Source organism: Oreochromis niloticus, linkage group LG3 (genome assembly GCF_001858045.2).
Source record: "Oreochromis niloticus isolate F11D_XX linkage group LG3, O_niloticus_UMD_NMBU, whole genome shotgun sequence".
Classification (NCBI taxonomy): domain Eukaryota; kingdom Metazoa; phylum Chordata; class Actinopteri; order Cichliformes; family Cichlidae; genus Oreochromis; species Oreochromis niloticus.
In genome coordinates, this window is record NC_031967.2 from 52,255,126 (window position 1) to 52,282,547 (window position 27,422).

The following is a 27,422-nucleotide window of genomic DNA, read 5'->3' on the forward strand; positions in this document are numbered from 1 at the left end:
AAAAAGAAACATGTAAAGAAATGAGGGGTGGCTCAAGACTTTTGCACAGTATCTTTCAAAACAAGACTTTACAAACTGTGAAATTGTACTTAAAAAACAACTTCATATTTATGCTGTGCAAAGACATGAAATCCACTTCTGAACAGTAATTTTATGGGTTTTCAACAGGCAGTTTTATTTTGAAATTTAAAAAATGTTAATGCAGCGTTATGCTGCTGTCTATACTGTCTGAGGTTTATTTAAAATCTTTCACAGCATGTTTTCCCGTCTGGATGTGAATGCTGGGAAAGACGCTGTTTTCCACTCATGTACTCAGCTTTTCTTTTCTTTAGGTGTTTTTGTACAGCTCATCGTGTCCTCTTTTCTCCTTTACGCTCCTCACTTTCTTCGACTGTAGTAAGGAGTTGGCATTGATCCATCACAGTGTGTAACTGTGTGTATTTAACAGCCATTTAGTGGGACCCCAGTGGCCTTAATTAGTGTGGGAGAACCTCTGTCGCTGGCTCAGTCTCTCTCGGGGCTCATTATCCCTCTTAGTGTTCTTGCTCTCTTCTAAGGGCCAGTGAAGAGGAGGACACGGAAATTGGGAGGAAGAAGGAGAAAGTGAAAGATGAGGATGTGGTGAGAAAGTGATGACATGATGATGAGGAAGAGGAAAAGGGAGAAAAAAGGCACTCTTCTGGCTCCATCTGGTGGTGAGAAACAAACTGCACTGACTTTTCTGTTACTTTTTTTCTTTTAAAAATGTAAATCACAGAAAAACGTTATTTTTTCTAACTTTATTAAATGATTTGATGAGACGGGCAATGAACTGCAGGGCAAACTGATCCACTAGTCCGTCACAGTGAAGGGATCTGGAGGTTCTGTCACTGTTGAGTCCACTTATCCCCTTAGACTGCAGCCTGAGGTACTACCTGTATCTGCATGTGGTTATTTTCATGTCAAATAAATTATTATTTTTAACTGAAAAGTTTGGAATCATGGATTTAAGTGGGGAAATGTTCCTATGATGAGTTTCTGGGCTCAGCCTTAGAGAGAGAATAGCTCAGAGAACTGCTGCTGCTCCACATCAAAAGGAGCAAGCTGACTAGGATGCCTTTCTGGGAGCCTCCTAGCTGACGGGTTTCGGATATGTCCAACAAGGAGAACACCCTGAGGCAATCACAAGAGAAGCTGGGGAGACGATGGGAGATTCTCAGCATGACAATGATCCCAAACACACTGCCAGTACGGTAAAAGCCCACCATGATACAAAAACACAGTGAACCACTATCAGTCATGGATTTTCTGGAGTTAAGATATTACTGATGAAGTGTGGGCTCATCCTGACAGAGAACATAACAAAAGACAGAAACATCTAATGTAGTGCTTTGAATGTCCTTCAAGAAGCCTGGAGAACTAGTCCCGCAGACTACTTAAAGGAATTACAAGAAAGATTTGTTAAGGGAGTTCCGGCTGTGTTGAAGAATAAAGGTGGTCATACCAAATATCGACTTGCAAGCTCGTTGACAAACTCTTGCTTTTGCCCTATATTTTTTGTTTTCATGTTTTCCAAGAGCTACTACTCTGAAAAATAATTAATAATTAATTTATTAATATTATTTATTAATAATTAATAAATAATCTGGAGAGGCCACCTACCTGTTAATCATAACAATCACACAGCTACAGATACATTTTTCCAGTATTGATAAATAAGTTAATAACGCACTTAACGTACTCTGTGTATATAATGTCTGTAAGCAGCCATTTTATATTCTTTTTCATATATATATTTATAGCTAGGCTTAGCAAATTCATTGGGCCACTTTTCACAGAAACCAAAGGACACAAATATGATGCCTTAATGCTTTGTAATTTCAGAATACATTACCTGGTTATGTTTAGACCAGTGGTTCTTAACCTTGTTGGAGGTACCAAACCCCTCCAGTTTCATATGCGCATTCACTGAACCCCTCTTTAGTGAAAAATAAAATGTGATTTTTTTCAAATTCAAGACATAGATATGTTCTTTACTGGTGCACAAGATGAGCCGTGCATGTCACGGCGGAGGCTCTGCCGAACCCCTGAGACCGACTCACCGAACCCCTAGGCTTCGATCGAACCCAGATTAAGAACCACTGGTTTAGACATTAAAAATAACTTTTAAGTTAAAAAAAAATAAATAAATAAAAAAAAATAAAAAAATCCCATGGTTTGGCCTCAAGTAGCACAATTACCACTTCTTTGCCTTCATGATGATGATGCAACTTTAGACCAGAGATGCGTTTCCTGTTGAAACTACAAAGTCTGTTGACTGGTATAAAAAGCAAAAAAAAAAAAAAAACCCAACCCAAAACGCAATGATTCGTGTCCGTGAACACGAACACACAGGCGGCTATTTGTGACTTTATCCCCCCACATTTTGCTTCTAAACTGGGCCAGACTCAATTAGGCTTGGCTAATCTGAATGTGAAAAAATAAAACCCCAAACACCCCCCAAAAACTTTTTTTTGCTAGCTTGGGAGTTGTGATGGGTTTTCGTGTTTTTTTTGTTTTGTTTTGTTTTTTTTAAATCTTATGTGAAATATGTTCCATGTAAGTTTGTACTTCATGTTTAATGTGAAAATAAATGCAGCCGCCCTTTTCTACAATTCCCCTGTGGGAGAGGAGTTAATGATTTGGAGGTCTTTGTTTCTTTTACCTTTCATTGTCAGACACAACACGGGAAGAAAGCGGTTACACTTGGAAAAAGTGTAACCGGTTTGAAAACAAAAAAGAAAGTAAGACCCATTACCACGATAAGCTAATGTCACGTATTTTAAGCAACGTAACCCCCCCCCCCCAAAAAAATAAAATAAAAGGGGGGGTGCAGCGCTCAGCTACAGGATAAATCCAAATTCCGTTCAGATATATGATTCAGAAAGCTTTAATGAGTCATTACTTTCTCCATCAGTTTTACAAGCCAGTGCCAACATTGTTCATACATTAGAGTAAAAAAAAGAAAGCACTTTTTTTTTTACATTACTGTAAAACTGTAAAAGATTTTTTTTTAAACCAAACTTTTATTCAGATTTTTTCTTTTTTTTTGCACACAGAACATGTAAACGCACAAACATCCACTCACTTACACAAGCATGCGTCCGAGTGTCATTACCAGATTCAGTCATCATTCCCCTGAAAAGGCCAGTTTTGTTCAGTTTTACACCTTGTCTTTTACTTTTAGTCTAGAGCTACCTGTTTTGTGGACTACATGTGATTGAGAGCTCTTCACTCTGGACTCATCCTTACACGTTTTTTTTTTTGTTGTTTTTTGTTTTTTTTGTTTTTTAAAAAAAAATTTCTTAAGCAGTTGGAACATGGAAAAAAAAAACCCAACCAATGGATAGCGAGGTTTGGAGGGGTTTCACCCGCTTGCCTCAACAATTAAAATAATAAAAGCAACACAAAATTAAAAGTACATGACAGTGCTCATGTCCAAACAATCAATTTATTGGTGCTGCCTCAAAAAACAAGTTTATTTTGAAAATCAGTCACTAGGAATGTGTTTGTACTCGAGTTAAATTCTAAATAAACACAATTTTATAAATGGTTCATGAAAAATGATGCCAAAACTATAATGCAACAGTTTGTCCCTGACATTTATTCCGAACGTTTAAATCTCTAATTTCATCGTGTACTACGTGGCGGAGCGTTCGTATGGGTGGGTGTCAGTGGTGGAAGTGGAGTTATACTCCGAGATGATGTGATTGTCCGTGTGGGGCTCAAAGTTCCTCTGAGCGTATTTTGGTGGTGGAGGCTTAGAGTCAGGGGGGAGGTTATGTTTTGAATCAGGATCAACGTGGTTGGGGGGCTGGAAGAGATTTGGGTCCATGCCGAGTTCTGACTTTCTGTGCGAGGCGTTGAAGGTAATGCTGTGTTTAGAGGGAGTAGAGGAGGAGGAGAAGGCTGTGTGGTTCAAGTTTCTGTCAATCAAACAAGACGAATGCAAGTTAGCAGGTGGAACAAGACCCACAGAGAGTGGCTTTCCCTCGCAGTTGACCACCGACACCGTCTCCTCGCCTGTCCGTCCTCCCGAGGCCGGACTGGAGGAGTGGAAGTCAACAGGATGCAGGTTCACGGTGGACGGCGTGGCAGCTGTTGTCGAACCAATTAGAGTCAGATTACTGGAACAGGGGGAGTTAGGGGGTGAGATGTCATTCTGAGTCCTGGAATCACTAACAGAAACAGGAAGTGATGTGTCGTGAGAGTTGACCCCTGAGTACATGCTGCTACCTGCCAGGGGCCCTCCAGCAGCACTGCTGAATCGATGGAAGTCAACGGGTGATGCCCAGAAGTTGGGAGTCTTATTCCTGCAGCCAGCGGAGGTAGAGTGAGCAGGAGCTGGCTTCTCTTTGGACCAGCCAGCAGCTGAGTGGAAATCAATGTCCGATGAAGAATTCACAGGATTTAAGTCAACGGGTGAGAGGTTGGAAGATATTCCCATCGTGCTCTCCCTGGTGGAATGTAAAGCTGAGGAGTTTAAGGAGTAATAACGAGAAGCCACGGGAGTCGATTCAGATGCAAAAGAAGAGGAAGAGGGAGCGACAGGAGGTTTGTGACCGGAGTGATCAAAGTCAGTTGTCAGTGCTCGGACTTTAGAGAGAGTAGCTGAAACGCTGCTCATGTTGGCCGGTTCGCTGTTCAGTGCCAACGTGCTGGTCAGATGTCTCTTCAGTGTAGAAATGGGCGGGATGGACTCACTGTCGTTGGGCAGCTTCACGGGCAAATGGGAGTCGATGGGATTCAAACTATGCAGAGTTGGTTCAGCAGAGGTGTGATCTGAGTGGAGGTCTTTGTTAAAGATAGGAGAGCGGCGTGGACTCCCAGCATCTTTGTGTTTTAGTGGTGGCGGCGTGTTCCTGTTGTATGACCGAACCGGGCTGGCCTGTCTGAGGAGCGGAGGGGCATCCCTCCCCTCCTTCCATTGCTTGAGTGGAGATGGCGAGTTTATGGAGGTAGCGTCCTGATTCTGGACCGGCGGCTCCTCAGGGAAAGTGGATTTCCAGCTGTCCTGCTGTTGATGAGCCTGACTAACGCCACACGGATCTCGGTCGCGCCTTATTTTAGAGTCTGAGGAGCAGCTGGCGTCAATGTCCAAAGGGGCTTCACGTTTAGGTGCAGCAATCCTGTCCAGGTCACTTAGGATGGAGGCCAAGAGGTGGCTGTCAGAGGTTGAAGCTTCAGTATGTCTTTTATGAAGAAGATCAGTCATTACGCGGGCAGCATCCTGCTCTCCCATTGGTCGAGAGCCCACGCTCACAGTGCCCGTGTTTCTGTGATTGTCGGCGTCGGGTGTCTTTAGATCAGTCGCTTTGATTGGTCCTTCTACTTCAACGTCCAGGTTCTCCACGTCCACCTCGTGATCGCTGTTGTCAATGGCGATCAGTCTAGCTGCCTTGGAACGGCCCGCCGGCTCTGTGTCCGACCCATCATATCCTCGGTCCAGAATGTCAACAGGAAGCTCTCCGATTTCAGCGTCCAAAACGCCGCTCACGCTGGCCGAATGCACCAATGGAAGCGGAGGAAGGTCTGAGAAGTCGACGGTCTGCTGGCTGCTGAGCGGGCTGCTGCTGATGCTGCCGCTATTTTTGTTGTTGGCGTCGTCGTGGGTGCTGTCACTGTCCAGGGTGATGATGACCGGAGAGCTGACAGAGAGAAAGACAAAGGAATAAAATTAGCACGAGTATAACAGCAACAAACCTCATCACTTGAGTCTTCTGTGATCAATAATGGTGTTCTTCTACCAAGGGATCAATACATAGATCAATCCCACCTGAAGTACATATTGTGGTAAAAATCTTAACGTTATTAAAGATTTTATTCAGAATTTGTGAGCATTTATAGCTTCATTAGTGCAGAAGATACCCACATGACATTTTTTGGACTGGTGAAAACATTTTAGCTCTGCAGTAAACACGAAACTGAGTTGGTGTCAATTTTTAGCAGAGGTTAAAACTGCTTTTCTTTCCTGGAAATTTCTACTGTACTGTACTTACGAAGCTTACAAATAATACATATTTAATCCTGTAATGTGTATCATATCTGACACATGAGTTTTGTGAAAAACCCAAATAAAATTTTTAAGAAACCATCTGCACAAATAGCAAAAATTATTAATTTAAATTAAAAATTGTATCTGCAAAATGATATTCATTTTCCTTTTTTTCCACTAAAAGGTTCAACAAACAGTTTTTTTGGCATTTATTTAATTGTTCAGGCTTTACAGGGTGAAAAACCTCAAATTTCGATGTTTTATTTGGGGAAATTGTAAAGTTCAGCCATTTTTTTTGTTATTAAAGTAACGTTTTGAACAAAAAAAGTAGATTCGACTCATATTATGTTTGCATCACCAGAAACAAAAATGAAATCAAAACAAGAAAATTGCAGTCTCTGCACCTACGTGAATGTTCCCCGCAGATGGCTATAATCAATCCCAAAATTCCCAGAGACAAACAAAATACCTGCTGTCAGATGATGTTAATGTTTACTTTCCGTTATACACTACAACCTGATGTTGACCCTTAAACAGCTGAACTCTCAACGCCACACTGCTGCAACCTTAAAAATTACCGTATTTTTCAGACCATCAGACCATAAGTTAAGTGAAACAAAACAGTCAGATAAGTCAAACTTCACTCAACTCATTCTTCTTGCTTCCTCCACTTCAGCACCATTGATTCACGAATGTTGAATTCTCTCGCAGCTAGGGATGGGTATCGTAACCCGGTTCTTGTTGAGAACCGGTTCCCACTGTTTCAATTCCTTGGAATTGTTTGCCATTTTTGCAAACGATTCCCTTATCGATTCCAGTCGCTCCGAATGACGTCACCATGTTGCGGAGCGTCATTTACCTGGCAGGAAACATGGCGTCTCAAACTCTAAAAAGTTTGGTTATACTTTACGAGAACGGATGACAACAGGGCAACTTGCAATACTTGCAAAGTAGATATTTCATTTAGAGGAGGAAACACTACGAATATGCAAAAGCATTTGCTCACAAAACACGCGATGAACTTAAATGAATGTCGTGTTTTTAATTCCGCTCCGGACTCGTGAATCTCAACCCAGCAGCAGCGGTAACGTTTGCACGTCCTCTCCTGTTAATGCAGCAGGTAAATAATCAAGTAACAGTGCATTATGTTAGCGCGATCTGCCTTATTACAAAACCTGCCATTACTGTGCATTTAGGTGACCATGATGAGAGAGACCAACAGAGTCTGGCTGGCGCTTGCTGGCAGTTGTCGCTGCAGTCTACCGGCATCTCCTTTCAGGCCAGGATAGACGAATGTCACCGAGCAGTGACCAAGTTTGTGGTAAAAGGCTTGCACCCATTTGCCACAGCAGATGCCCCTGATTTTCGGTAAGTGAATGTGTTTAATTGTAGGCAGGGACATTACTGGATATTCTTGTGTAATTGCTACAGAATAATTAATGTTATACTTTGTTATTGCTACAGAAGAATATTTATTTTATTATTTTACGTTTACAATTTTCCCCGGGGACCCTGTGACACCCCATTGAAGAGCCGTAGGCTGTGGATCTCTTAAGATCTCACTGTTGGGTTTGTAAGGCCATGTTACTCCTAAATTTCTATCTTGTTCAAAGAGAAGATATAAAACAAAGTTCTAAGCTAATCGACCTTAGTGTTCTCCTTTTTTTTAAAAAAAAAAAACAATCGATAAGAGAATCAATAAAGAATCGAATCATTAAACAGAATCGAAAATGGAATCGGAATCGTGAAAATCTTATCAATACCCATCCCTACTCGCAGCTGCTCTATTCCCATGTTGTTGCAGTATATTAATGACCCAAATACATGAATGTACTATTGCTGTGTGACTTATTACTATTACTTAAGGTTACTCGCCATACCAATACCAACTATATTTTTAAATCTTAATATAAAATAAGTAACAGTAGGGTGAACATTAGGTAAGGCTGCACTTTTTGCAGCGATCTTGTAGAAAACTATTCCGCGTGTATATAAAACAGGTCTGCGGCTCCGAACCGTAGTAAAGGGACCTCTGGCTAATACGTCAGGTTCCATGTCGGGCTCGTAGCCAAAAACTAGCTTAACTTTGTTGTCAGGGTCAACTTTGCTAGCAACAGACAGAGAGAGGCGTTGAAAGGCTGCTCCAACGGAACTTATTGTTTCGGAGGAAAACACGAACACAGAGTACAGTCGAGTCTTAATAGCCGTCAGGCACTCTTTTTGGCTGCAGTGGTTATTATTATATTTACATGCTTCCATCTCCCGTTTCTGGTCAGTGACAGCTCGTACTCCTTTCTCTCCCTCCCTCGCTCACAGACACATAACGAGTATGGCAGCCCATTCTCCCTGCAGCACGGACTACACTGCCCATGAGGCTACATTCTTTAACACTCTGCCTATTGCCTTCATATTAAATCATTTTTTTAATAATAATTTTAAACAATATTTCTTCACATCATTATGCGGGCCGCAAGTAGAGGTAACATAGGCCACGAGATTGAGACACAGGCATTAGAGCCTCTTAATGCGTGTTTTGTTTGGGTTTCCACTGGCGTGGAATTACTAAAAATAGAGAGGGCACAGCCTGACATATGAAACCGGAAAAGACCTCAGTGTAATCCATTTATATCAACAAAGTAACTGTATTCTGAATATCACCTTTTTAGACTGTAACGGAATGCAGTTACTCATATTTTGTATTTTAAATACGTAACGTTGGTACATGTATTCCCTTACTCCCAAACACTGACCACATCTTTCCTCCAGCTTTCATTGAGGACAAAGGAAACGTGATTAAGAGAAGACCCAGCAGATCACTTTTGGACCAACAAAGAAAGTAATATATCCTAAACAAACCAGATAAATACGGGCAGGAAAATCCATCTTCAGGCTGGAAATGTAGCAGCCTGTAATTTGTAAATAGTGTTTCTGTTCCCCGTCTGTGAGCAAAGTGTGATGCAGGGATTGACCAAGAGTAGATGTGTAACATCTCTCCATTGATAACTGATATCACCTGTTCAAACGGTACACCTTATGATGATCAACAGAAGTGTTTCATCACTGTGTTTTAATTTAAAATAACTGATTTCACAGTTAATAAGGTGACGACCGCTTCGTGTCTCAGATTCTTCTTTACGCGTTAATTACTATCAGCTGTATGAATTTATGTAACGTGCTAAAACAAAGCTTTTTTTCCTCCCAGCAGTGTGACACCTCGTACCTGCTCTGCTGAGCCTTGCGATGACGTTTCCGGCGCTGTTTGTGGGCAGGAGGCTGCGCCCCGTCGGCGGTGATGGTGCCCTCGTAGATGATCTCCACGCTGGGGCTGCGGTCTTGTCTGGGCCTCCGGCTGCTGCAGAGAGAGAGCATGGAGTGAGCAACTTCTGGAAATGTCATTGAAACACCTGAACTACAGGAAGCTATTGAGAGGTCTTCCTCATCTGTTGAGCTGAGCTGAGCACTTCAAAACCAAACAGCTGGTGAGATGTTTCAGCTGATAGTTTTAGAGTCAGGAAAGCAACTCTAAAAAAAACAGTAAGAGAAACAACAGGCGAACATTGTGTGCCATCGTTCTCATTGCTGAAAAGAAAATCCCAAACATTAATATTAGCTTGAGGTTCATTTAAACTTAAGAACGTTTAAGCAGCCATCACATCAAAATGTGTAAACAATGTTGCTAGGCACCGCTGGCCTGCGGGAATGCTTTTACATTAATATTGATGGGCTCAAAATCACATCCTCTGTGGTTCTAGGGTAAAGCGGTCAGAATTTTTTCCTTTTGGATCAGCTCAGGAAACATGAGATGCTGGGGAAATCATTTACATGATTTTGAAAATCACAAGAGGTCAAAACGATGAGAACCAACAGGCAACATCCCAGGTAGGAAATATTTTTTAGTTTCACCGTACAACCAGTGATGTCATGTCTGCTTGTGCAAGCAGCGCTTTGGGGTGGCTTCAGTTGGCAAAATAAATGTGTCAAATTACCGAAAAACTTGGTAGCTCACAGTCCACACTGTCCTGTGAGTGTAAAACAACCTTTTTGTTAATTTGAAGAAAATCCCCCCACCCACTGTGGATCCATTTAAAGAAAAAACAAACAAACAAAGAAGTCACTTTTCATTTCTTGTGTTATTATTGCCAAATTATTTGGGGGTAGCTATCAGGAGAGGTCTTTATCTTTAGGAAAAGCTGTAAAACTTTTAAAAACACAGACAGAAATCCAAAAGTTATCTCCTTGACTTCTGCTGCTGGCACTTTGTTGGAACTGGACGTCATTACTAACATTGACTGGGTGAAAAAACAAAACAAAACAAACAAAACAGGTTAAAAAGGCCGTTTACTTAAGGCCAGAGGCCACCTTTGTTCTCTCTTTATAGGCATAATGCCACGATAATCACCATTATTTTGGTCAATACTGTAATGTTGGCCATTTTATACAGATTTTCACAAGCATCCTGTACTAACTGAACATAAATACCGTATTTTCCATACTATAATGCACGCTTAAAATCCTTTAATTTACTCAAAGATTGACAGTGCGCCTTTTAATTCGGGGCGCCTTATGTATGAATTCTGGTTGTGCTTACTGACCTCAAACGGATTTTATGTGGTACACAGCGCTCAAAAATCTGACAAAAAATGTTTTAGTGTGACTTTGGTAATCTACGAAGACGCACTGCTTGATGGATTGTCAGAGCATTACGGCTGCCGTAGTCAGGAGCCTCGCGGAGTAATCCAGGTCCAAAACTCCGTCCACTTCAGGTCCCAAAGTCAAACGAACAATGCAGCATCACTGAGAGTTAAAAACTGTCTACATTCTTTCATCTTTAATAAAATGATCAGTGTTCCTAGTTTACCAGTTGTAACAATTGAGTTTAACATCCAGGCATCCATGAAAACAGAATTTATTAAATTTAACGGAGTTAGAAGTTAGCAGGAAGTTAGCTCGCTAGTTTCCATCTAAACACAATATAGCATGTTCTGACTGAGAGATTTCTGAAAAAATTCAAACGTACAGCTCTGCTAACACTTCCAACATAAATGAAGACAGAAAACTAAACAGCAGTGACGTTTGTAGGGTTACTGAAGTTGGACTAGCTGGTATATAATGATGTGCTATGTGATCGCTAGTGACACAGCTATGTTAGCATAACATAAACACAGCATTCATCCTTCAGCTTCACTAACTTTTTTCCACTCGATAAAAGTTAATGTGGGGGGCTTCCGGTTGGGCGCTATAGCAAATGGCTGCTTGAAAGTTTCGGCTCCTTGCCAGTTGGAAATAATCCTCTTGGAAGAATATTTAGACACAAAGAACAGCACCTAAACTTGACATGGATGGGGATAAACAAAAAAAGACCAAAGGCAAACCAAGCTCGGGACGGGAAAGGGGAGAGTTAGTCGAGGAAACTCGCAGCGGAGAGGAGAATAATGGCGAAGCTAGTCTCTTCATGCTAGCTATCTACGATGAGATCCGGGCTCTGAGGTCGGACCTTAAAAGTGAAATGAGTGAGTTTCGACTTTCTTTCCGCAATGATATGAAAAAGGAACTGAATGAGTTCAGAGGAGAAATTAACAAGAAACTTCAAGAAACTACAAAGGACCTAGAGGCTACCACGGCAAGGGTAGAGGAGGCAGAACAGCGGATAACCAAGATTGAAGAATGGGACACGGAGGTTAAGGAGGCACTCGCTCTCATGATGGAGAGCCAGGAGACCCTGCGAGCAAAGCTAACCGAACTGGAAGCACGCTCGCGCCGGAATAATCTCCGCATACATGGGGTACTGGAGGGATCAGAGGGCCCTGATCTGACAGAGTTTGTAACGAAGCTGATAAAGGCTCAAATCGGCCCGCCGGTTGCGGAAATAAACCTCGGAATCAGTATTCCCTGAGAATCAATCCCTGGCCCGCTGCTTTCCAGTTTACCAATGACTGTCTGCCAGAGGTCCAGCAGACAGCTTCCAGCTTTATGGAGATGATTCAGTCCTATACATGTGTCAGCTAAGTCACCCAGTGAGGCAACGACAACCTTGACTACATACCTGCATAATGCATTTTATCACCTCACAGTGAGCTTTATCTCTACAGCAGGGGTGTCCAAAGTCCGGCCCGCGGGCCAAATGCGGCCCGCGGTCCATTTTTAATTGGCCCTCAAGTAATTTTATAAATAGAATAGAGTATGGCCCGCACTTCAACTTTTACTTGAGTGTATTGCACTTCTTAGTTTTAACACCAGGGGGAGCTACTGTTGATCAAGGCAGTTGCTCCACCAAAAAGGACAATCACAGAAGAAATTTACCCCCAAGTTACCAAACATGGCAGAACCAAAGAAGCAAAGTGAGTGCAGAAAATTTCAGACATGGTGGGAGAGTGAATATTTCTTCAAAGAACTCAAGGGGAAGTGTGTCTGTTTGATCTGCACTGAAACTGTGGCAGTTATGAAAGAGTATAATGTACGACGTCATTATGAAACCAAACATCAGGCCTGTGCATCCTACACTGGTGCTGAGCGAGAGCAGAAATTAAAGCAAAGGGTAGCTATCCTGCGGGGTCAGCAACAGTATTTTTTTTTCGTGTTAAAATTGTCCAGGAAAAGGCTCCAATAGCAGCTATGAGGTCGCCCAACTCATCGCAAGACATGGCAAGCCTTTTTCAGATGGAGACCTCATAAAACGCTGCCTCGTTAAAGTCACCGAAATAATGTGCCCGGAAACAGTGCAGGACTTCAACAACGTCAGCATGTCCAGAAGTACAGTTGTGCCACGCACTGAAGACTGTCAGCCAACATTAAACTGCAACTGTGTGATAAAGCTGTGCTTTTGATTTTTACTCCATCGCATGCGATCCGAGCACCGATGCCACAGACACCGCACAGCTGCTAATTTTTTTTGCGGGGAGTGGACGAGAGCACGAGCAGTTTAGGTGAGTAAAAAATATATTCCACAGTACCCGTGTGTTAATGTGCAGGTACACATGCTTCAAATATCAATAATGCGCATCAATTCTGTCACTACCCTGCTTTTGCGCACCACTTTCTTATATGCGTTTTTCTTGTTAACACACTGAGTACACACCGCTGTGCACAGCGCACGCACACGCAAAGTCAGCTGATCTCATCTGATGCAGATCTGCTCCTTGATCAAGTGACATTTGTCCGGATTTTTGGCACGAGTGGCGTACGATCAGCACCGCGGCTGGATGGCCCGATTTACACCCAGCGCAGCTGATACTCACCAGAATAATTTACTGAAATTATATGCACTCCTGTTATTAAGTCCAGTTCAGTCTGTTAATGTTGATAATCGTTTCAAACAGACATTAATAGGTGTGTTGCTAAGCCTAATAACTTAAATAAGAACTTGAAATGTACCGTCCCATTTTCCCCTTTAGTGTTTTTTCTCTGTGCTGTAAATCTTCTGTCCAAGAAGAAATCTGCTGCTGTTCTGAGAATGAGCTACCAAAGCTTTTTCTGAATAAATCAATAAAGATCCATTTATGGAAAGCTGTGATGAAGGCAGTTTTGTCTTTAATTATATTCAACAATATAACACATTTGACCACTTTTAAATGATTTTTCTAACTTTAATACGCTACAGTTAAGGTTATATACCGAATTTCTAGTAAGTGGCCCAGCCCCTCCTATATTTTTATGTATGTGGCCCTCAGTGAAAAAAGTTTGGACACCCCTGCTCTACAGTGTTAGAGATAAAGTGTAGTTAAAAGGGAGTTTTTCCTTCCCACTGTTGCCAAAGTGCTTGCTCATAGAGAGCGATTGTTGGGGGGTTTTCTTGAGGCACTAGGGTTTAGACCAATGCCAACTGTTTTTTTTTTTCAATATATATATTTTTTATTGAGCGTCAAGAATGTAATACAAAGATATACATGTAACGAAGTAACAATGCTCCTTTTTATATATGTACCCCACCCCAAGAACATACTGGACACCAACCCACAGAGAAAGAGAAAAAAAAAGAAAAAAAAGAATAAAATAAAATTTAAATGAGGTACATCAAAATTCACCATATATAAAGATGTGCACTTAAAAGGCAATAGTTTGCACAAAATTAATTGCCTTCACAACAATAAGGGTATACGGTAGCTGCCAAGCGAGTATCAGATGGGAATGGTTTTAATTTTCTCTAAATGTTTTAGCAATGTATCCCAAACGGCAAAGAATCTCTCCTTCGACCCCTTGAGAGTATATTTTATTTTTTCCAGCTGTATAAATTGTGTCAGGTCACTGAACCACAGAGCCGCTTTGGGTGGCTTTTGTGACTTCCAATGCAATAATATCCTTCTGCGCGCAAGCAGTGTAGTGAAAGCGATTGTGTTTTTGTAGCTTTTCCTTAATGTTCTATGTCTTCTATCTGTAGCACCAAATATACCCATAACTACACTGGGTTGAAGCTCAACATTCAATACTTCAGACAGTGTTTTGAAAATTGTCGACCAGTAGGCTTTTAAAGTTGGACATAACCAAAACATATGTGTTAAGTCTGCAGAAGGATTTCTACATCTCTCACAGCTTGCATCTATGTTTGGAAATATTTTGGCCAGTCTTGCCTTGGAGTAATGAATGCGGTGAAGAATCTTGAACTGTAAGTGTTTAATTTGGCACAAGAAGTGCTGTTGTTTACTCTTAACAGAGCGCTCTCCCAGGTCTCCTCCTCTAAGTCCACCCCCAGCTCATCCTCCCAGTCCGCTCTGATCTTTGCCATTGTTATATTCTTAAAGGAGGCTATACAATTGCTAATTCTTGAGATAAGACCTTTAGGCTTAAATGGGAGTTTCAACAGATCATCAACACCAGTAAATGGTGTCATATTTGGAAAGTTGGTGTAATGCTGAAGGAAGTGGCAAACTTGAAAGTATCTAAATAAGCTGGACCGAGGGAGGTCAAATTTTTGAGACAAATCCTGAAAACCTGCCAAGACACCGTCTATGTACATGTCAGAAAAATTGTGGATGCCTCGTCTCTGCCAAAGAGCAAATTCAGAGTCTAATCTGGCAGGAGGGAAAAGATGATTATTATGAATAGGGCTCAAAGGGAGAAAGTTTTTAAACCCAAAGTTCTTTTGAAATTGAGCCCATATTTTGAGGGTGTTAATAACTATAAGACTGGTGGTATGCTGCTGTGAGGAAATTGGAAGACTGGAGGTGACCAAGGCGCTAAGGGAGGTGGAAATGCAAGATGCCGCTTCAATTTGGCACCAATCTTCATCTGGGGTGTGAAGCCAATAAATGATGTTTTTGAACATTTGAGACCCAGTAGTAATGGCCGAAATTTGGAAGGGCTAAGCCACCTAGGTTTTTAGGCCTCTGTAACATTAATGCCAACTGTTTTAAGCAGATTTAACACTACTTATGGCTACCACCTGACCCACAATCACATGACCATTTTAAAATAATGCTACAGTAACACGCAGCCTCGCAGAGCCTCCATTTCAACAACAGCAGACTTCAAACTACATACTAGTTTTTAAATTGTGTTGATAGGCCAAAGAAGACTTAAACATCATTTATGCCATACTTTCATTAATACTGTAATTACGTTTAACACACAAACTGTAAAAAGTAGATTTTCATTTAGAACATGAAGAAAACCCTCAAAACAAATTAAAAACAAAAAACAAAACATGACACCCCCTTCACAGTGGTGGAAAAGTACACTACATCAACCATCACAAATGTATATAGCAACATGTAGCACTTGGTTGCTTATGAAGGAGGTGAAAATATTGTGTGACAGCAGATGAGAGAGCGGCAATATACACTGTTTTTGATGTTTAGAGTATATATTTGCATTTCAAGTAATGAAAATGATTCTTTAGACACTTCTGTGATTTTCAAAGTAGAAAAAATTCTTTTGACCTCCTGGAGTTTTTGTTTTTTGTAGGATTTTAGTACATTAACACAATGGATGTATGTCAATTTGAAAAATAACTAATGTCTACATGTGAAGCTGTGCTGAAAAGAAGGTTTTAAGAGTGGAACAAATCAAAAGTTGTCAAAAACAGTCAATAATAGACCACTAATAATTTACACTCTTTTGGAAAGTCTAATAATAATAATGAATCCAGTGGCCTCTTACCTCTCGCCACCGTAGCCGCTGCTCGCCCGCCTGTGCCTCTCCCTTCTCCTTCCTCTATCTCGCTCCCTCCTCTTCCTCCTCTCTTTCCTCTTCTCCTTGCGACTGCCGCCACTGCCGCTTGGCCTCCACGTGGGATCCTTGACATTGTTGTCCAGGTGGCGGCTCTTGCATTTCCTTTTCCCACCGGGTTTCTCTCCGTGATGAGCGCTGCCGCTGGGTGTCGGTGGCGTTCGCGGTGGTGGCGGGGGAGGACGTGGTGAGGACGAGGAGAGGGATGGTGAAGAGGCAGAGGAGGTGAGAGGGGACACCTGGGCGCAGGGGTACTCCCAGCTGGAGTCCGGCGGGCTGGGCGACGGAGGAGAGCTGGAGTCAGCACTGGAGTCAAACGGAGGCGAGGAGCGGTGCCGCATCATGGCGGGATAAATGGACCGATTGGGGTTGAACAGAGTGCCACTCTTCCTGTGCCGGTTGCTGCTGCGCTCTCGCCTTCTCTTCCTCCTCTTCTCTCTTGCTGCCTCACTGGTGGACTTCCTGTCTCTCCAGCTCCCCATCTCCTGCCGCCGCTCAGTCTCTCCAGGTGTCGCCGGGCTGAGCGTGCACACAGAGCTCCTGCTCCGACCAGAGCTCCCTGACCATGAGCGTGCACGTGAGCGCTGTCCTGCCGCCTCGCCAATTTTCTGCCCCTTGTCCTGCGCCTCTCTGTAAGTACCTGATGTGGAGGGAGGAATGGTGGGTAGGTAAGAGAGGGGAGGTGTTGCAGAGGGGGGAGGAGGAGCCTCCTCCTCTTTCTTCTTCTCTACCTCCTCTTCTTCTGTGTCAGAGGAGAGCTGCACCAACTCCGGCGTCCGTTCTGCAATCGGCTTCTTGTACCCAACGATGAGACACTCGTCCTCTTCCTCCTGCCTTTCTCCTCCATCCTGATTGGCTGCCTCTGGCAGGGCAGGACTGAACGAAGATGAAGGCTCAGCAGTGGAGTAGGAGGGGCCTGGGGTTTCATCGTCCCAACCTGAAAGGCTAAGGACACTCGCTGTTTGGATGGGGTCATCTTGAGCTCCCACCTCCCTCCCCAGCCTCTCCTCGGACCCTCCCCCTGCCGCCCTCTCTTCATCCTCCCCCTCGGAGATGGCGATGACGGAGCTGCCATCGGACGAGCTGCTCATCCCATCCAGTTCCACTGCGGCATCCGGTGGCTCGTACACTGCCTGCAGGTCGTAGTTCTCCAGGCTGAGCGACGAGCGGGCGAAGCTGATGAGCTCATGCAGGAAGTGCTCAGTGCGCGCCAGCAAGAATGGCCGCAGCTCTTCTTCTATGTTGGGTGTATTCTCCAGGCCGTGGCGAGCAAGCCTTGCCATGATGATGCGCTGAACGATGTCAACCAACGAGGTGTGCGAGCCATACAGCACCGTGAGCTCCCTTCGCAGCCAGGGGCGGAGCCTGTTCAAGTGGGCAGGGTTCCGACGGAAGCTATCTGCCGTGATGTCACGCTGTCCCTCGTTGCCGTGTACTCCGGCAACCCCACGGACCCGAATACCACAGCGATAGAGTCCCCGGCGAAAAGCCACCGTCTCTCTCTCCCTAAGTCGCCGCACGGTTCCACCTTCACGCTGCAAACGCTGCCTCGCCGCTAGGCGAGTCATCAGTCGCCGTGATGCCCGGTCATTGGGAGCAACGGGTGCCACTGCCCCTCCAAGGCCTGTTAGTCCTTCAAATATCACACCACGCTCCACCAAATCAGCGCCTCCTCTTATCCTCTGTTCCTCCCCATCCTCACTGTCCTCAGCGACGACTGGAGGGTGAGGAAGAGGAGGGAGTGGAAGAGGAGGGGAATCGAGGTACCACTCCCAACCCCCTGCCCTCTCCTCCGCCCTTCTGGCCCCCCTCTCCCTCCGCCGCCTCCTTGTTGTTGTCTCGCCAGCCTCTGACACCCGGTGCCGCCTCAGCATTAGCCTCATTTGATGGCTGCTTCTCGCAGCCGACGCCATCGCTGCTACCATTGCCACAGTAGCGGCCACGCTGCTGCTGGGGGGTGCTGAGCGCAGCGTATATTCCTTGAAGTCATCCTCAGCTTGGTTCCGGTAAAAGATTGAGGCAAAGGGCTGCTTGCAAAGTGGACACTCTGGCTTTTTGTGAGACCACTCCTGGATGCACGGGAAGCAGAAGCGGTGCTTGCAACGGTCCAGGAACGCCAAGTTGTTGAAACGGTCCAGGCAGATGGGGCACTTTGAGTCGGGCGACGCCTCCTCTGCTGCCATCAGATGCGGGCGTGCTGACGTTGAGGCAGAGGACGCGGGTGGAGACAAGGACGAGGAGGATGTGGCCGCAGTAGAAGATCTGCTAGCGTTTTTCCTCCTGCTGCCACTCTCTCGACTCCTCTGCTCTTCATCTTCCGCAGGTACTGCCAGTGCAGCGCCGGGTCCAGCAGCACCTGTGGCTGCATTGTCACGGCGGCGAACGCGCAGCTTCATTCGCGTCGGCGCCATCACCTAAAAACAAACAACGCAGGAAGAAATGTGTCCTTATTCAGCTTTCAGGATTCAGAAATATTGAGTACAGGTGAAATGACACCTGCTGAGAACAACAACAAAGTCCTGGATTACAAATTAATCAGGTCACATGGCTCCCCAGTGCTTCACTTTGATCTAAAAACACAGGAAAGCTGTGGCACCAACACAGCTAGCAGCTACTGCTTCTTTGTCACTCTTTAAATTACGCTACCCATTTGACTTCCTGCTTTTATATTTGACTCTTTATTGAAAAATAACTTAACTGTAAATCAAAGCCCCTCTTGTGGTGCTGTACTTTAAAGATTTACACTTCACTGATGCTCCTTGTAGCCACTATGTTAGCGTGCTAACACTGACTAACTGAAGCTCACAGTCAGGAGTGAACACTGCGGATAACTGTAAACACTTTGCTCCTGTCAGAGCCTCTGTTTGTTTAAATCATCCGACTGTTTAACCCTCCATCTGTGGAAACCCTTCACACAGTTGTGTTAATATTACCACTGATTATTATTCTAATTATTCACCCAATTACCGACACGGAAGGACTCCCCTGAGTTTGTTAGCCTGCTAACACACCAGCTAGCTGTTACCTAAGCCTTTCATTTGGTTCCCTGCTTTAATTCTCTAAATTCTGTAAAGACCTTTAATTCTGCAAAGATTATTCACGAAAAATCGAATTGTTTAAATTAAAGATGTTATTTTTGTTTAAAGATTTTCAAGCTAGGGATGTTCATCGTTGCTTAAAACCCTACATAGTATCTCTGGCTAACAGAAGCTACCTGCCTGTTAGCATTTAGCCCACATTTGTTATTTTCTACGGTCGTTATAAAAATCTGCGATTAATTACCTGGCTTTACTCTTCAATTCTTTCTCCATAACAACAATGATGCTACCAAACATTAACCTGTTTATTTTATTACTTATAACATATTCTAGCAGGACCGATGCCCCCCAGGTTGCTACCCGACCAACATGCTAACCAAAGCTAGCCGGGTTAACACAGAGGGCTTCCCCCAGCCTGTTAGCATGCTAACACTGTTAGCTTCGTACCCGAGCTGAGGAAGCAGCAGGCTCCGCGGGTTGCTCCTCATCCGGATTCTTTCTCCTCCTCCGGGTCGAGCTTCGCGCTTTCAGCGGCATCCGCCGTCAGCGAGCTCACCGATGGCCCCGGGCACACACTGTATCGATCCCTTTAGAAACCGACTGCTGTGAGAAACACACACATCTGCCTGTCACTGTCCTCAGAAGCGACGCTCCTCACAGCTGGAAGAAAAACGCCGCGATGGATGATGGGAAATACAATGACGGTCGAGTTTTCTTCATCTTCTTCTGTGGTCAGCTCCCACAATGAGTTTATCACTGCCACCTAGTTGGGTGGGGTGATGGTACGAGGATTCTGAATGCGATCTGCAGCACAGGGTGTGAGGGAGAGCACGGGGGGATCGCAGGATAGTGTCCCATGATTAGAAAAATTGTTTCAGAGGAAGAGAAGAAGACTCTCCGGGGAGTAGGAATAATAATAATACATTTTTTTTTAAGAATGCGCCTTTCAAAACACTCAAGGAGACTGTACAGAAGCAATAACGACAACAAACATTACAAGAGAATATCGGTAAATAGCGGCATCAAGTCGCGACAGCGTTCACTCAACCGGAAGTTCATTTGTGAACGTATGAGCAGAGTGATTATCCCATATTATCCCACTTCGGTTATAGAGGATCAAGGCTGAGATTATGCATGTGTGGAGGAGGGATAGTGGATATACTGGAAAAAGAATGTTGATAAGTGCAATCTAGAGGACTTGTATACCCCCAGTGTATATTTGAAATCAACTGCGGGAGTACTGTAGTGCTGATCTTTAGCCTAAATTTAAGACGTTTAGCAACAGCTCCCTGCTGCTGCGGAGTCGGGGCGGTCTGCTTCTCTCCACCGCAGGGAAAAGGGTAACACTACCTGGGTCTGGGTGCAGTTTCCCCCTCCAGGGGCAAGGGCACCTAGACCTGGGATATAGAGTACACTTGGGGAGTGTGATTGTGTGTACAGTGTCTATTTATGTCTGTCTGTTGGGCGAGTGCTGAGTAATTGCATATGAGAGCATGAGGGTGGGAATGGATGTTTGTATCTGTGTGTGCCTGTTTGTTTGTGTCTATATGTCAGGTTGGGTATCAGACGCCACCTCTCTGGGGACATCTCAGGCCCTCCAAGGTATGGAGGCCTATCTCCCCCCACCACTCCCCCTGCCAGTGGCAAACGCCCTCAGACATTGGTGCATTGGTGGTTCTTTGTGTCCGGGGATGGGCGTCCAGGTACGCACCTCTCACTCCTGGTGGCTGCTTGTCGGGGCTTGGAGCCTGGGGCTCGCTTGGGCCCCTTCGGGGATGGGGTGCCCTCGGCCTCTCGGCCTGGGGCTCGGTCACTCTGGCACAGCTGGCTGCCGGTGGAGCTCACGGGCATGTCACTGCAACCCCCCCTGGCTTCTGCTCCGCGGCTGCTGTGGCTCTCCTCAGCTCTTTTCGGGATAGTGGCACGGCTGCCCCTCCGTTGGTCTTCCTTGGTCTCTTGTGCTCTGAGGGTCTCTGGATGTCTGGAGCCTGGATCTCCTCCATACCTGCTTCATGCCCTGGAGGACGGGGCTGTGGCTCCCCACACCCTCTAGAAGATCATTACATGAAGGAACCTTTTGAATACAAGCGCACTCATGCTCACAGGTGTGCACACGGGTGCTCACACACAAACGACACCCTTTTTGGCTCCTTCCTCAAAGCACACTGTGCGCTGTCGATCTTACGTGTTGCACAAAAATATTTAACATTTAGTATTTACTGTTATATTCCCATAGATCATCGCGATGATGTTTTTTATTATATTGCTCTCTTTTTTTCCTTTTTTTGTGCTTGTTTTCTCTTTTTTCTTTCTCAACAGGTGATCCAGGTGATCGATATATGTATTTTTTGTCTGTTTGTTCTGTCGGTTTTTGTTTTTTGCCCTTTATCACCATCCCTCTTCCCCGCTGTTTTTCTTTCCCTCTTTCTTTCTCCCTTTTCTTTTCCCCAGTCAAGTCTGTCCCGTATTTAGCAAGTGAAAATAAAATAAAATAAACAATAAAAGGAAAGGTGAATCAAATAAACCAATACGGCAAGGCTGGGATGGTCCAATTGGTAAAGTAAATCCGTTGGGCATCTGTCTTTGCCTTTAGACAATAATTCTGATGGCAAAAGAACCAAACGGGACGGGCAAAAAAAAAAGAAAAAAAATATAAGATGTTTAGCAACAACTATTCATGAGCTACAGTCATTTCTTACACAGCCCCTGAATTTTCCCAGTCTCAGTAAAGTAGTTTGCACACTAACAAGGATTTGCCTGAATCTGATCTCTGTTAATGGGGACAGAGGCCAATATTAGGCTGCAAAAAGAAAGAAAAAGAAGGTCCTTTACATCTCTATCTACCATCGCAGAGTCCACAGGATACCTGGCTCCTTCCTTAAAGACCCTACTCACTACCAACAAACTGTATTCACACTCCCAGCCTCATGCTGGAGGTGTAGAAGTGCGTGACTGAAGAACTCTTTCTTCCTGCCATCAGACTCCTAAACACCTGACAGGAGTTTGTAAACTTGTTTTACCTCCATCCACATTCCTCTGTTTGCACACTCAATTGCACACACTCACTGCTGTCTACTGCAGTTACAGCTGAGGTAGCATTCTAAATTTATTTTACATATTATTTTATTTTATTGGTATATAGTTATATACAAATAGCATACATTTTTTGCAAATGTTATATTCCTATTATTTTAATAGTTTTTTTTTATTTCAACCATCCGTTATTCTATTTATCTAATTTATTTTATTTTTTATTTGACATCTCCTGTTGATTGATTTAAGGACCTGAGGGGGCAGCAATACGCCTTTTGTTGAGTCTGCCGGAAATCCAAGAAGAAGAAGCAGCAGCAGTCGAAGAAGAAGAAGAACCGTAAACAAACTAAACTGAGGCGGCGTTTGTGTATAGTTTTTAGGTTTTAACAGAAGATGGAGGCACTCAGCAGACGGGCTCTGGACCGGATTTACTCCGCGGTAAATTCGCTTTATTTATTCTATTGACTTTATTAGTTTTGAGCGCGCTTCTCAGTCACCGGGACTAGAAGCGGTAACCGTTAGCAACGAGTTACAGCCTGGAAACAGATAAGCTAGCGAGGAAGACACTAACGAGCTGATATTTAACATCATAAAGACCAAAAATAAATCCATAAAATTTTTCACTCACATCTTTCACAAAAATAGAACACGTAGAACATTGGAATGCCTGTTTGATTGTGAAAACACAAAATTACCGACATGTAACAGTTTGCTTTATCGTGTGCGTTTATTGTGTTTCAGTTTTTTTATCACGTACGACAGGAAAACAGTCATAGTCTGAATGTCAGCATCATGTGAATTTCTCACTGAAAAGTTGTGTGTGTGGTCTTATACACTCATCAGCCAATATATTAGGTACAACTTGGTGGTTGGACATTATTTTCTTCTTCAGAGCTGCTTTAACTCTTCATGGCACAGATTCAAACGTCCAAAATGTGTTTAAAAATGCTGCTTAGAGCACGTTTCACCATCTTTCCAAGTTTTGAAGTCCTTCTGAATCAAGTCTCTCTCCGGCCTTCAGGTATTGCTGGCAGTCGTGGTTTTGTCCTGGTCTTACGTGATCTACGCCAGCAGGATCGCCTCCGTTTGGCTCCTGGAACAGAGGACGCGTCGTTGAGGCAAGACTGACCGTGTGTTGGAGTGCAGGCGTACAGGTCGGTGTTCTGGTCATGATGACATGCGGTATCATAAATAAAGTCATCTCCACGGACACCTGCACAGTGTAGAGGGTGTAAACTGTGGTATTATTTAAAGCACAAAGTGAGCATCATACATGAAAGACAAAGCATGGTAGGAAGAGCTCTTTTGGCTGCTGGTACAAATGGGAGAAACAGACCCTGTTTCCCTGCTCATATGAGCACCTCACTGCTCTTTTCACATCCCTTTAAACCCAACTGTCTGGTTGAAGTCACTGCAGTACCACCAGGGGTCAGTGTATGAGCTGTGATCTGCTGCAGACCTCAGGCTTCAGTCAGATTTTTGCTTTACTTTTTAAATTTGCCAATTAAAGTTCCTAACTGAATGACATGACCCTAAATATGAGCTTGGTTGCAGGTTACATTCTCTAAGTACATAACAGAAGACCCTTTAGTGCTTGTTTATTGCCTCCTTTAGTGGACTTGAGGTGCCGAGGCGCATTTAGGTGATTGAGACGCTTCACTTGAAGCTTGAAGATCAGGCTGGTCATTTATCCCCACAGGAGAGGATGTTGTAGGATTTCTCTGAAAGTATACAGTCGTTTGTTTAGTTGTGGATGTATTAGTGTGTCTGGAAGGACTTTCTTTGAAGTGAAGATCTTTGGGTTTCAGAAGGTTAAACTTGTTCCTCCTGCTCTGGTCTCAGGCTGATGGACCCCTTTAAGCCCTCGTTCCAAAGGTTCAGACCTGAACATATGGCGACTGTTCAGGTAGGAGAGGATGGAAGCGGCTGAAAGCACCAGAGGTTTCCAGGAGGTCAGATCTGAAAGGAGACGACAGAAACAACCAAAAACTGGTTTAAAAACTGGAAAAGACGGCGTAATGAGAGACATAATGAAGACGAGATCCGAACGTGAGTGGGTCCTATGGGGACTGCGTTTATCCCACGACACAGTAAAACACCACAACACCCACTCTGATACTTTATGTTGTAATTACTGCTGAGTAATTTAGAGTAATTGAACTATCAAAAGCTGGATTAATGACTTCTTGGGCAGTCAAACCACATTTCTCTCTTTAATTGAGACTGCATTTTTATACGTTGTCCCACATCTGTCTCACATTTTGACTTCTTCTGCACTTTTCTAAAGTGTGGCTTTTACCCAGTGCATATCAAGGGAAGGCTTTTTTATATGTGTCAAATAAAGATTAGCCTGTTTAATGTTGTGAATGTTACAAATTACCAGAAAGTCATAAGAGTTTCACATTTTAGTGATTATGATTGGAAGCACCACAAATGAAATGGAGTGTCAGTATATACTGATAAATAATTTTTTTGTTGTAGTTGTTTTGATTTTGCGCGGGAGCAAGTCTGGTGTGAAGTTACACGGTATGCTGTGTCACATCTGACTAAAAATAGCAAAACTATATGTCAATAAAAAGTATACCAATCTATGGATACATCACTACTGACACCCACAGACAGTTACAGTTGGAACAGCAGGAGTATGTAAAGACTATCACATGAGTTTTCTTTAAATCTTATTATATTTACTTAAAAAGAGTTGGGAAAATTGCATTCACATATATTGGACTACCTCCCAGCATTTTTAACACTTTGTCCCGCACTTACACATATAGTTTGTTGGGATCTGGTCAGCCAATCAGGAATCTGTATTTTTTGTCTTATAATCACAATAAAAATGCTCCAACATAAACGGGGTCCAATTAGCTCAAGTGAAGCTTAGCCGCCTGTGTCACCATCCACCTGTCAGTCAAAGAGGCCACGCCCCAATAATGCAAACTTTAAACCTTAATATAATTTAAACAGATGACTTATAAAAAATTCACACTCCCTTAGAGTTATTAAGAAGAGGGGAATTAGCTATAGGGTTCAAAACCTTTATTGTAGCAGGGTGTAAATATGTTTGTTTGTCTTGTAAAGTCGGATGTTTTAACACAGTCACTCTAGTGGACATTAGAGGAACTGCAGGCTTCACATTCACAGTTATTTATTCAGTACATATAATTCTATAACTAGACACTGCGGCTGAATCACCAAAAAGTTTTCTGCAGTTTTTTTTAAATGTTTGTTTGTTTTTTAAAATTCAATTTAAACTCCCAAGTGTGAAAGTGTGAACTTCCCTAAGGTCTAAGTGTGTCTTTAACATTGGGAAACCTGATGGTCTCATTTTTTTTTTTTTTGTAGTTTAATATGACCTGATCTACCTCTAAATTAATGTAAAAGCAATAAAAAACCAGTATCTGGTCATTTTTCTGTACATTTCAACATTAAAGATTAGTTTCTTCAGCTCATGTGTGTTGAGATGCTTCATTTTCATGCCACCAGGGTTGAACAGATTTATTTTAAACAGAAGCAGGGATAATAACGGAGACGTGTATCCTCTGATGTATTCAGTAAATAAACCTCAGACACACACACACACACACACAGGAGGTTGATTTGGAAGGAAGAGGTTCGCTCTTTGATGTGTGCCCTCAGATATGTAAATGCTCTTAACAGAATGGGTGAGTGAGGGCAAGTGAGGTAAGGAGAGAATGAGAAGCAGAGAGAGAGGGGGGCTCTCTTTATGTAAATACTCATTCTGTTATCAAAAACCACTTCAAGCACACACACACCTTCTGTCATCTGTAATTAAAATCCTGCTCATCGTGTCTCCATCTGCTCTCATGTTTGGGGCCCTGAGACCTTTTCATGGAAAATTAAAAACATTGATGGGAATGTGGGCACGATCCCACCTGCCAGAAAGATCCAGAGCCCCCTGGAAACCACTGGAAATATGTGATAAATGTGAGGGGGGTGCATAAGGGTCTCCTAGGAACTATAAGTGGCATCTAGAGTCTAAACAGAGTCGTTCTCAGTTAGGTAAAACACTTGTTGGCCTACTTACTGGTTTAAAGTATTTATTTTTTATTAACCACGGTTGTATAGTTTCAAAAGTATTTGGACACAGGCGAAGGTTTTGCTTCTTTGCTTCTTTTTCCTTCTACATCACCAAAATCTATTTGAAATCAAGAAAAGGAGTACTGAATTGTTGGTGTGTTCACATGTGTTTGCAGCCCTTCGTGCTTTTTAGTTTTCATGTTCAGCAGTGAAATGCAGTCTGTTGAGATCAGTTGGTGTACTCAGCTGCTTTGCAATATTCTTCACTTTCAGACTGCTGATTCAGGTGATTTTTGTCCATCTTACCCAGCCTGTATGATTTGCATCTTTACTGTCTCTTATGAAGTCTTCATGATACATTACTGATATGTCAAGTCTTCTTTTAGCTGCATGTTATAAAAGGCTTTTATTTTATTACAATGGAAAAGATTCTGTGATCATCCACCACTTTTGTATTCTCTTCTTCTTGGTGCTCTTGCAGCCTGTTGATTTCATCTTTCACCTGTATTGACACCTCTTTGAACTCCATACAGCATTACTGTGAATGCAAAACTAGCCATCCATCTCTTTTCTTATCTGTTTACCCATTCGATTATGGATTTAAATCAAAGTGCTGAATTTTGAAATTGAACACATGGATTTAAATCCAGTTTATCTCTTTAACCTGTTATGAATTAATCAGAAAAGAAACTACACCTTGTAAGGACATGTTATGTTTTGGTTACTGTTTTGGTCTTTTCCTGGTTTTTGTAGTCAGTTCATGTGCATCTCCAAAAAAGAACATGAAAGTTGAATCAGTGTGAACTGAAATAAGAGGAAGACGAGAAACACATCACCCAAAAATGCAGACCAGCTGAAGGAAGCTCTTAAAGCAGTCTAGGCTTCAGTAACACCTAAGCAGTGCCACAAGCTACGGTGGCCCTGAAGTGCAAACCACAAAAACAAATCACAACACGCACAACAAATTGAAAAGCACAAAAACAAATTGAAAAGCGCAACAACAAATCTCTTAACGCAAAAACAAATTGAAAAGCGCAAAAACAAATTGAAAAGCGCAACAACAAATCACTTAACGCAAAAACAAATTGAAAAGCGCAAAAACAAATTCACTTAACGCAAAAACAAATTGAAAAGCG

The 27,422-nt window shown here is 43.2% G+C and overlaps 1 protein-coding gene and 1 long non-coding RNA gene across 2 annotated transcripts; one reads left to right on the top strand and one right to left on the bottom strand.

Annotated features, from left to right (window-relative positions):
* Nucleotides 1-2,892: 2,892 nt before the first annotated feature.
* Nucleotides 2,893-19,922, bottom strand: LOC100699507 (E3 ubiquitin-protein ligase Topors). Its single transcript, XM_005459143.4, has 4 exons — nucleotides 19,660-19,922; nucleotides 16,106-18,588; nucleotides 9,234-9,365; nucleotides 2,893-5,666 (listed from the first exon to the last, which is right to left on the bottom strand). The coding sequence occupies exons 1-4, from the start codon at nucleotides 19,747-19,749 to the stop codon at nucleotides 3,659-3,661; spliced, it is 4,713 nt and encodes a 1,570-aa protein (XP_005459200.1). The 5' UTR covers nucleotides 19,750-19,922; the 3' UTR covers nucleotides 2,893-3,658.
* A 2,596-nt stretch (nucleotides 19,923-22,518) lies between these two features.
* On the top strand, nucleotides 22,519-25,694 carry LOC102078381 (uncharacterized). Its single transcript, XR_267051.4, has 3 exons — nucleotides 22,519-22,683; nucleotides 23,267-23,399; nucleotides 24,088-25,694. It is a non-coding gene; the product is annotated as an uncharacterized LOC102078381 (long non-coding RNA).
* The last annotated feature ends 1,728 nt before the right edge of the window (nucleotides 25,695-27,422 follow it).

Excerpts from the sequence above, each read along its gene's own strand:
- LOC100699507 (XM_005459143.4), bottom strand. The coding sequence starts at position 19,749 with ATGCCGCTGAAAGCGCGAAGCTCGACCCGGAGGAGGAGAAAGAATCCG. Across the intron at positions 18,589-19,659 it reads CTGCTGCTTCCTCAGCTCGG|GTGATGGCGCCGACGCGAAT; the intron begins GTACGAAGCTAA and ends GTTTGTTTTTAG. Across the intron at positions 5,667-9,233 it reads CGCAAGGCTCAGCAGAGCAG|CTCTCCGGTCATCATCACCC; the intron begins GTACGAGGTGTC and ends TCTCTCTGTCAG.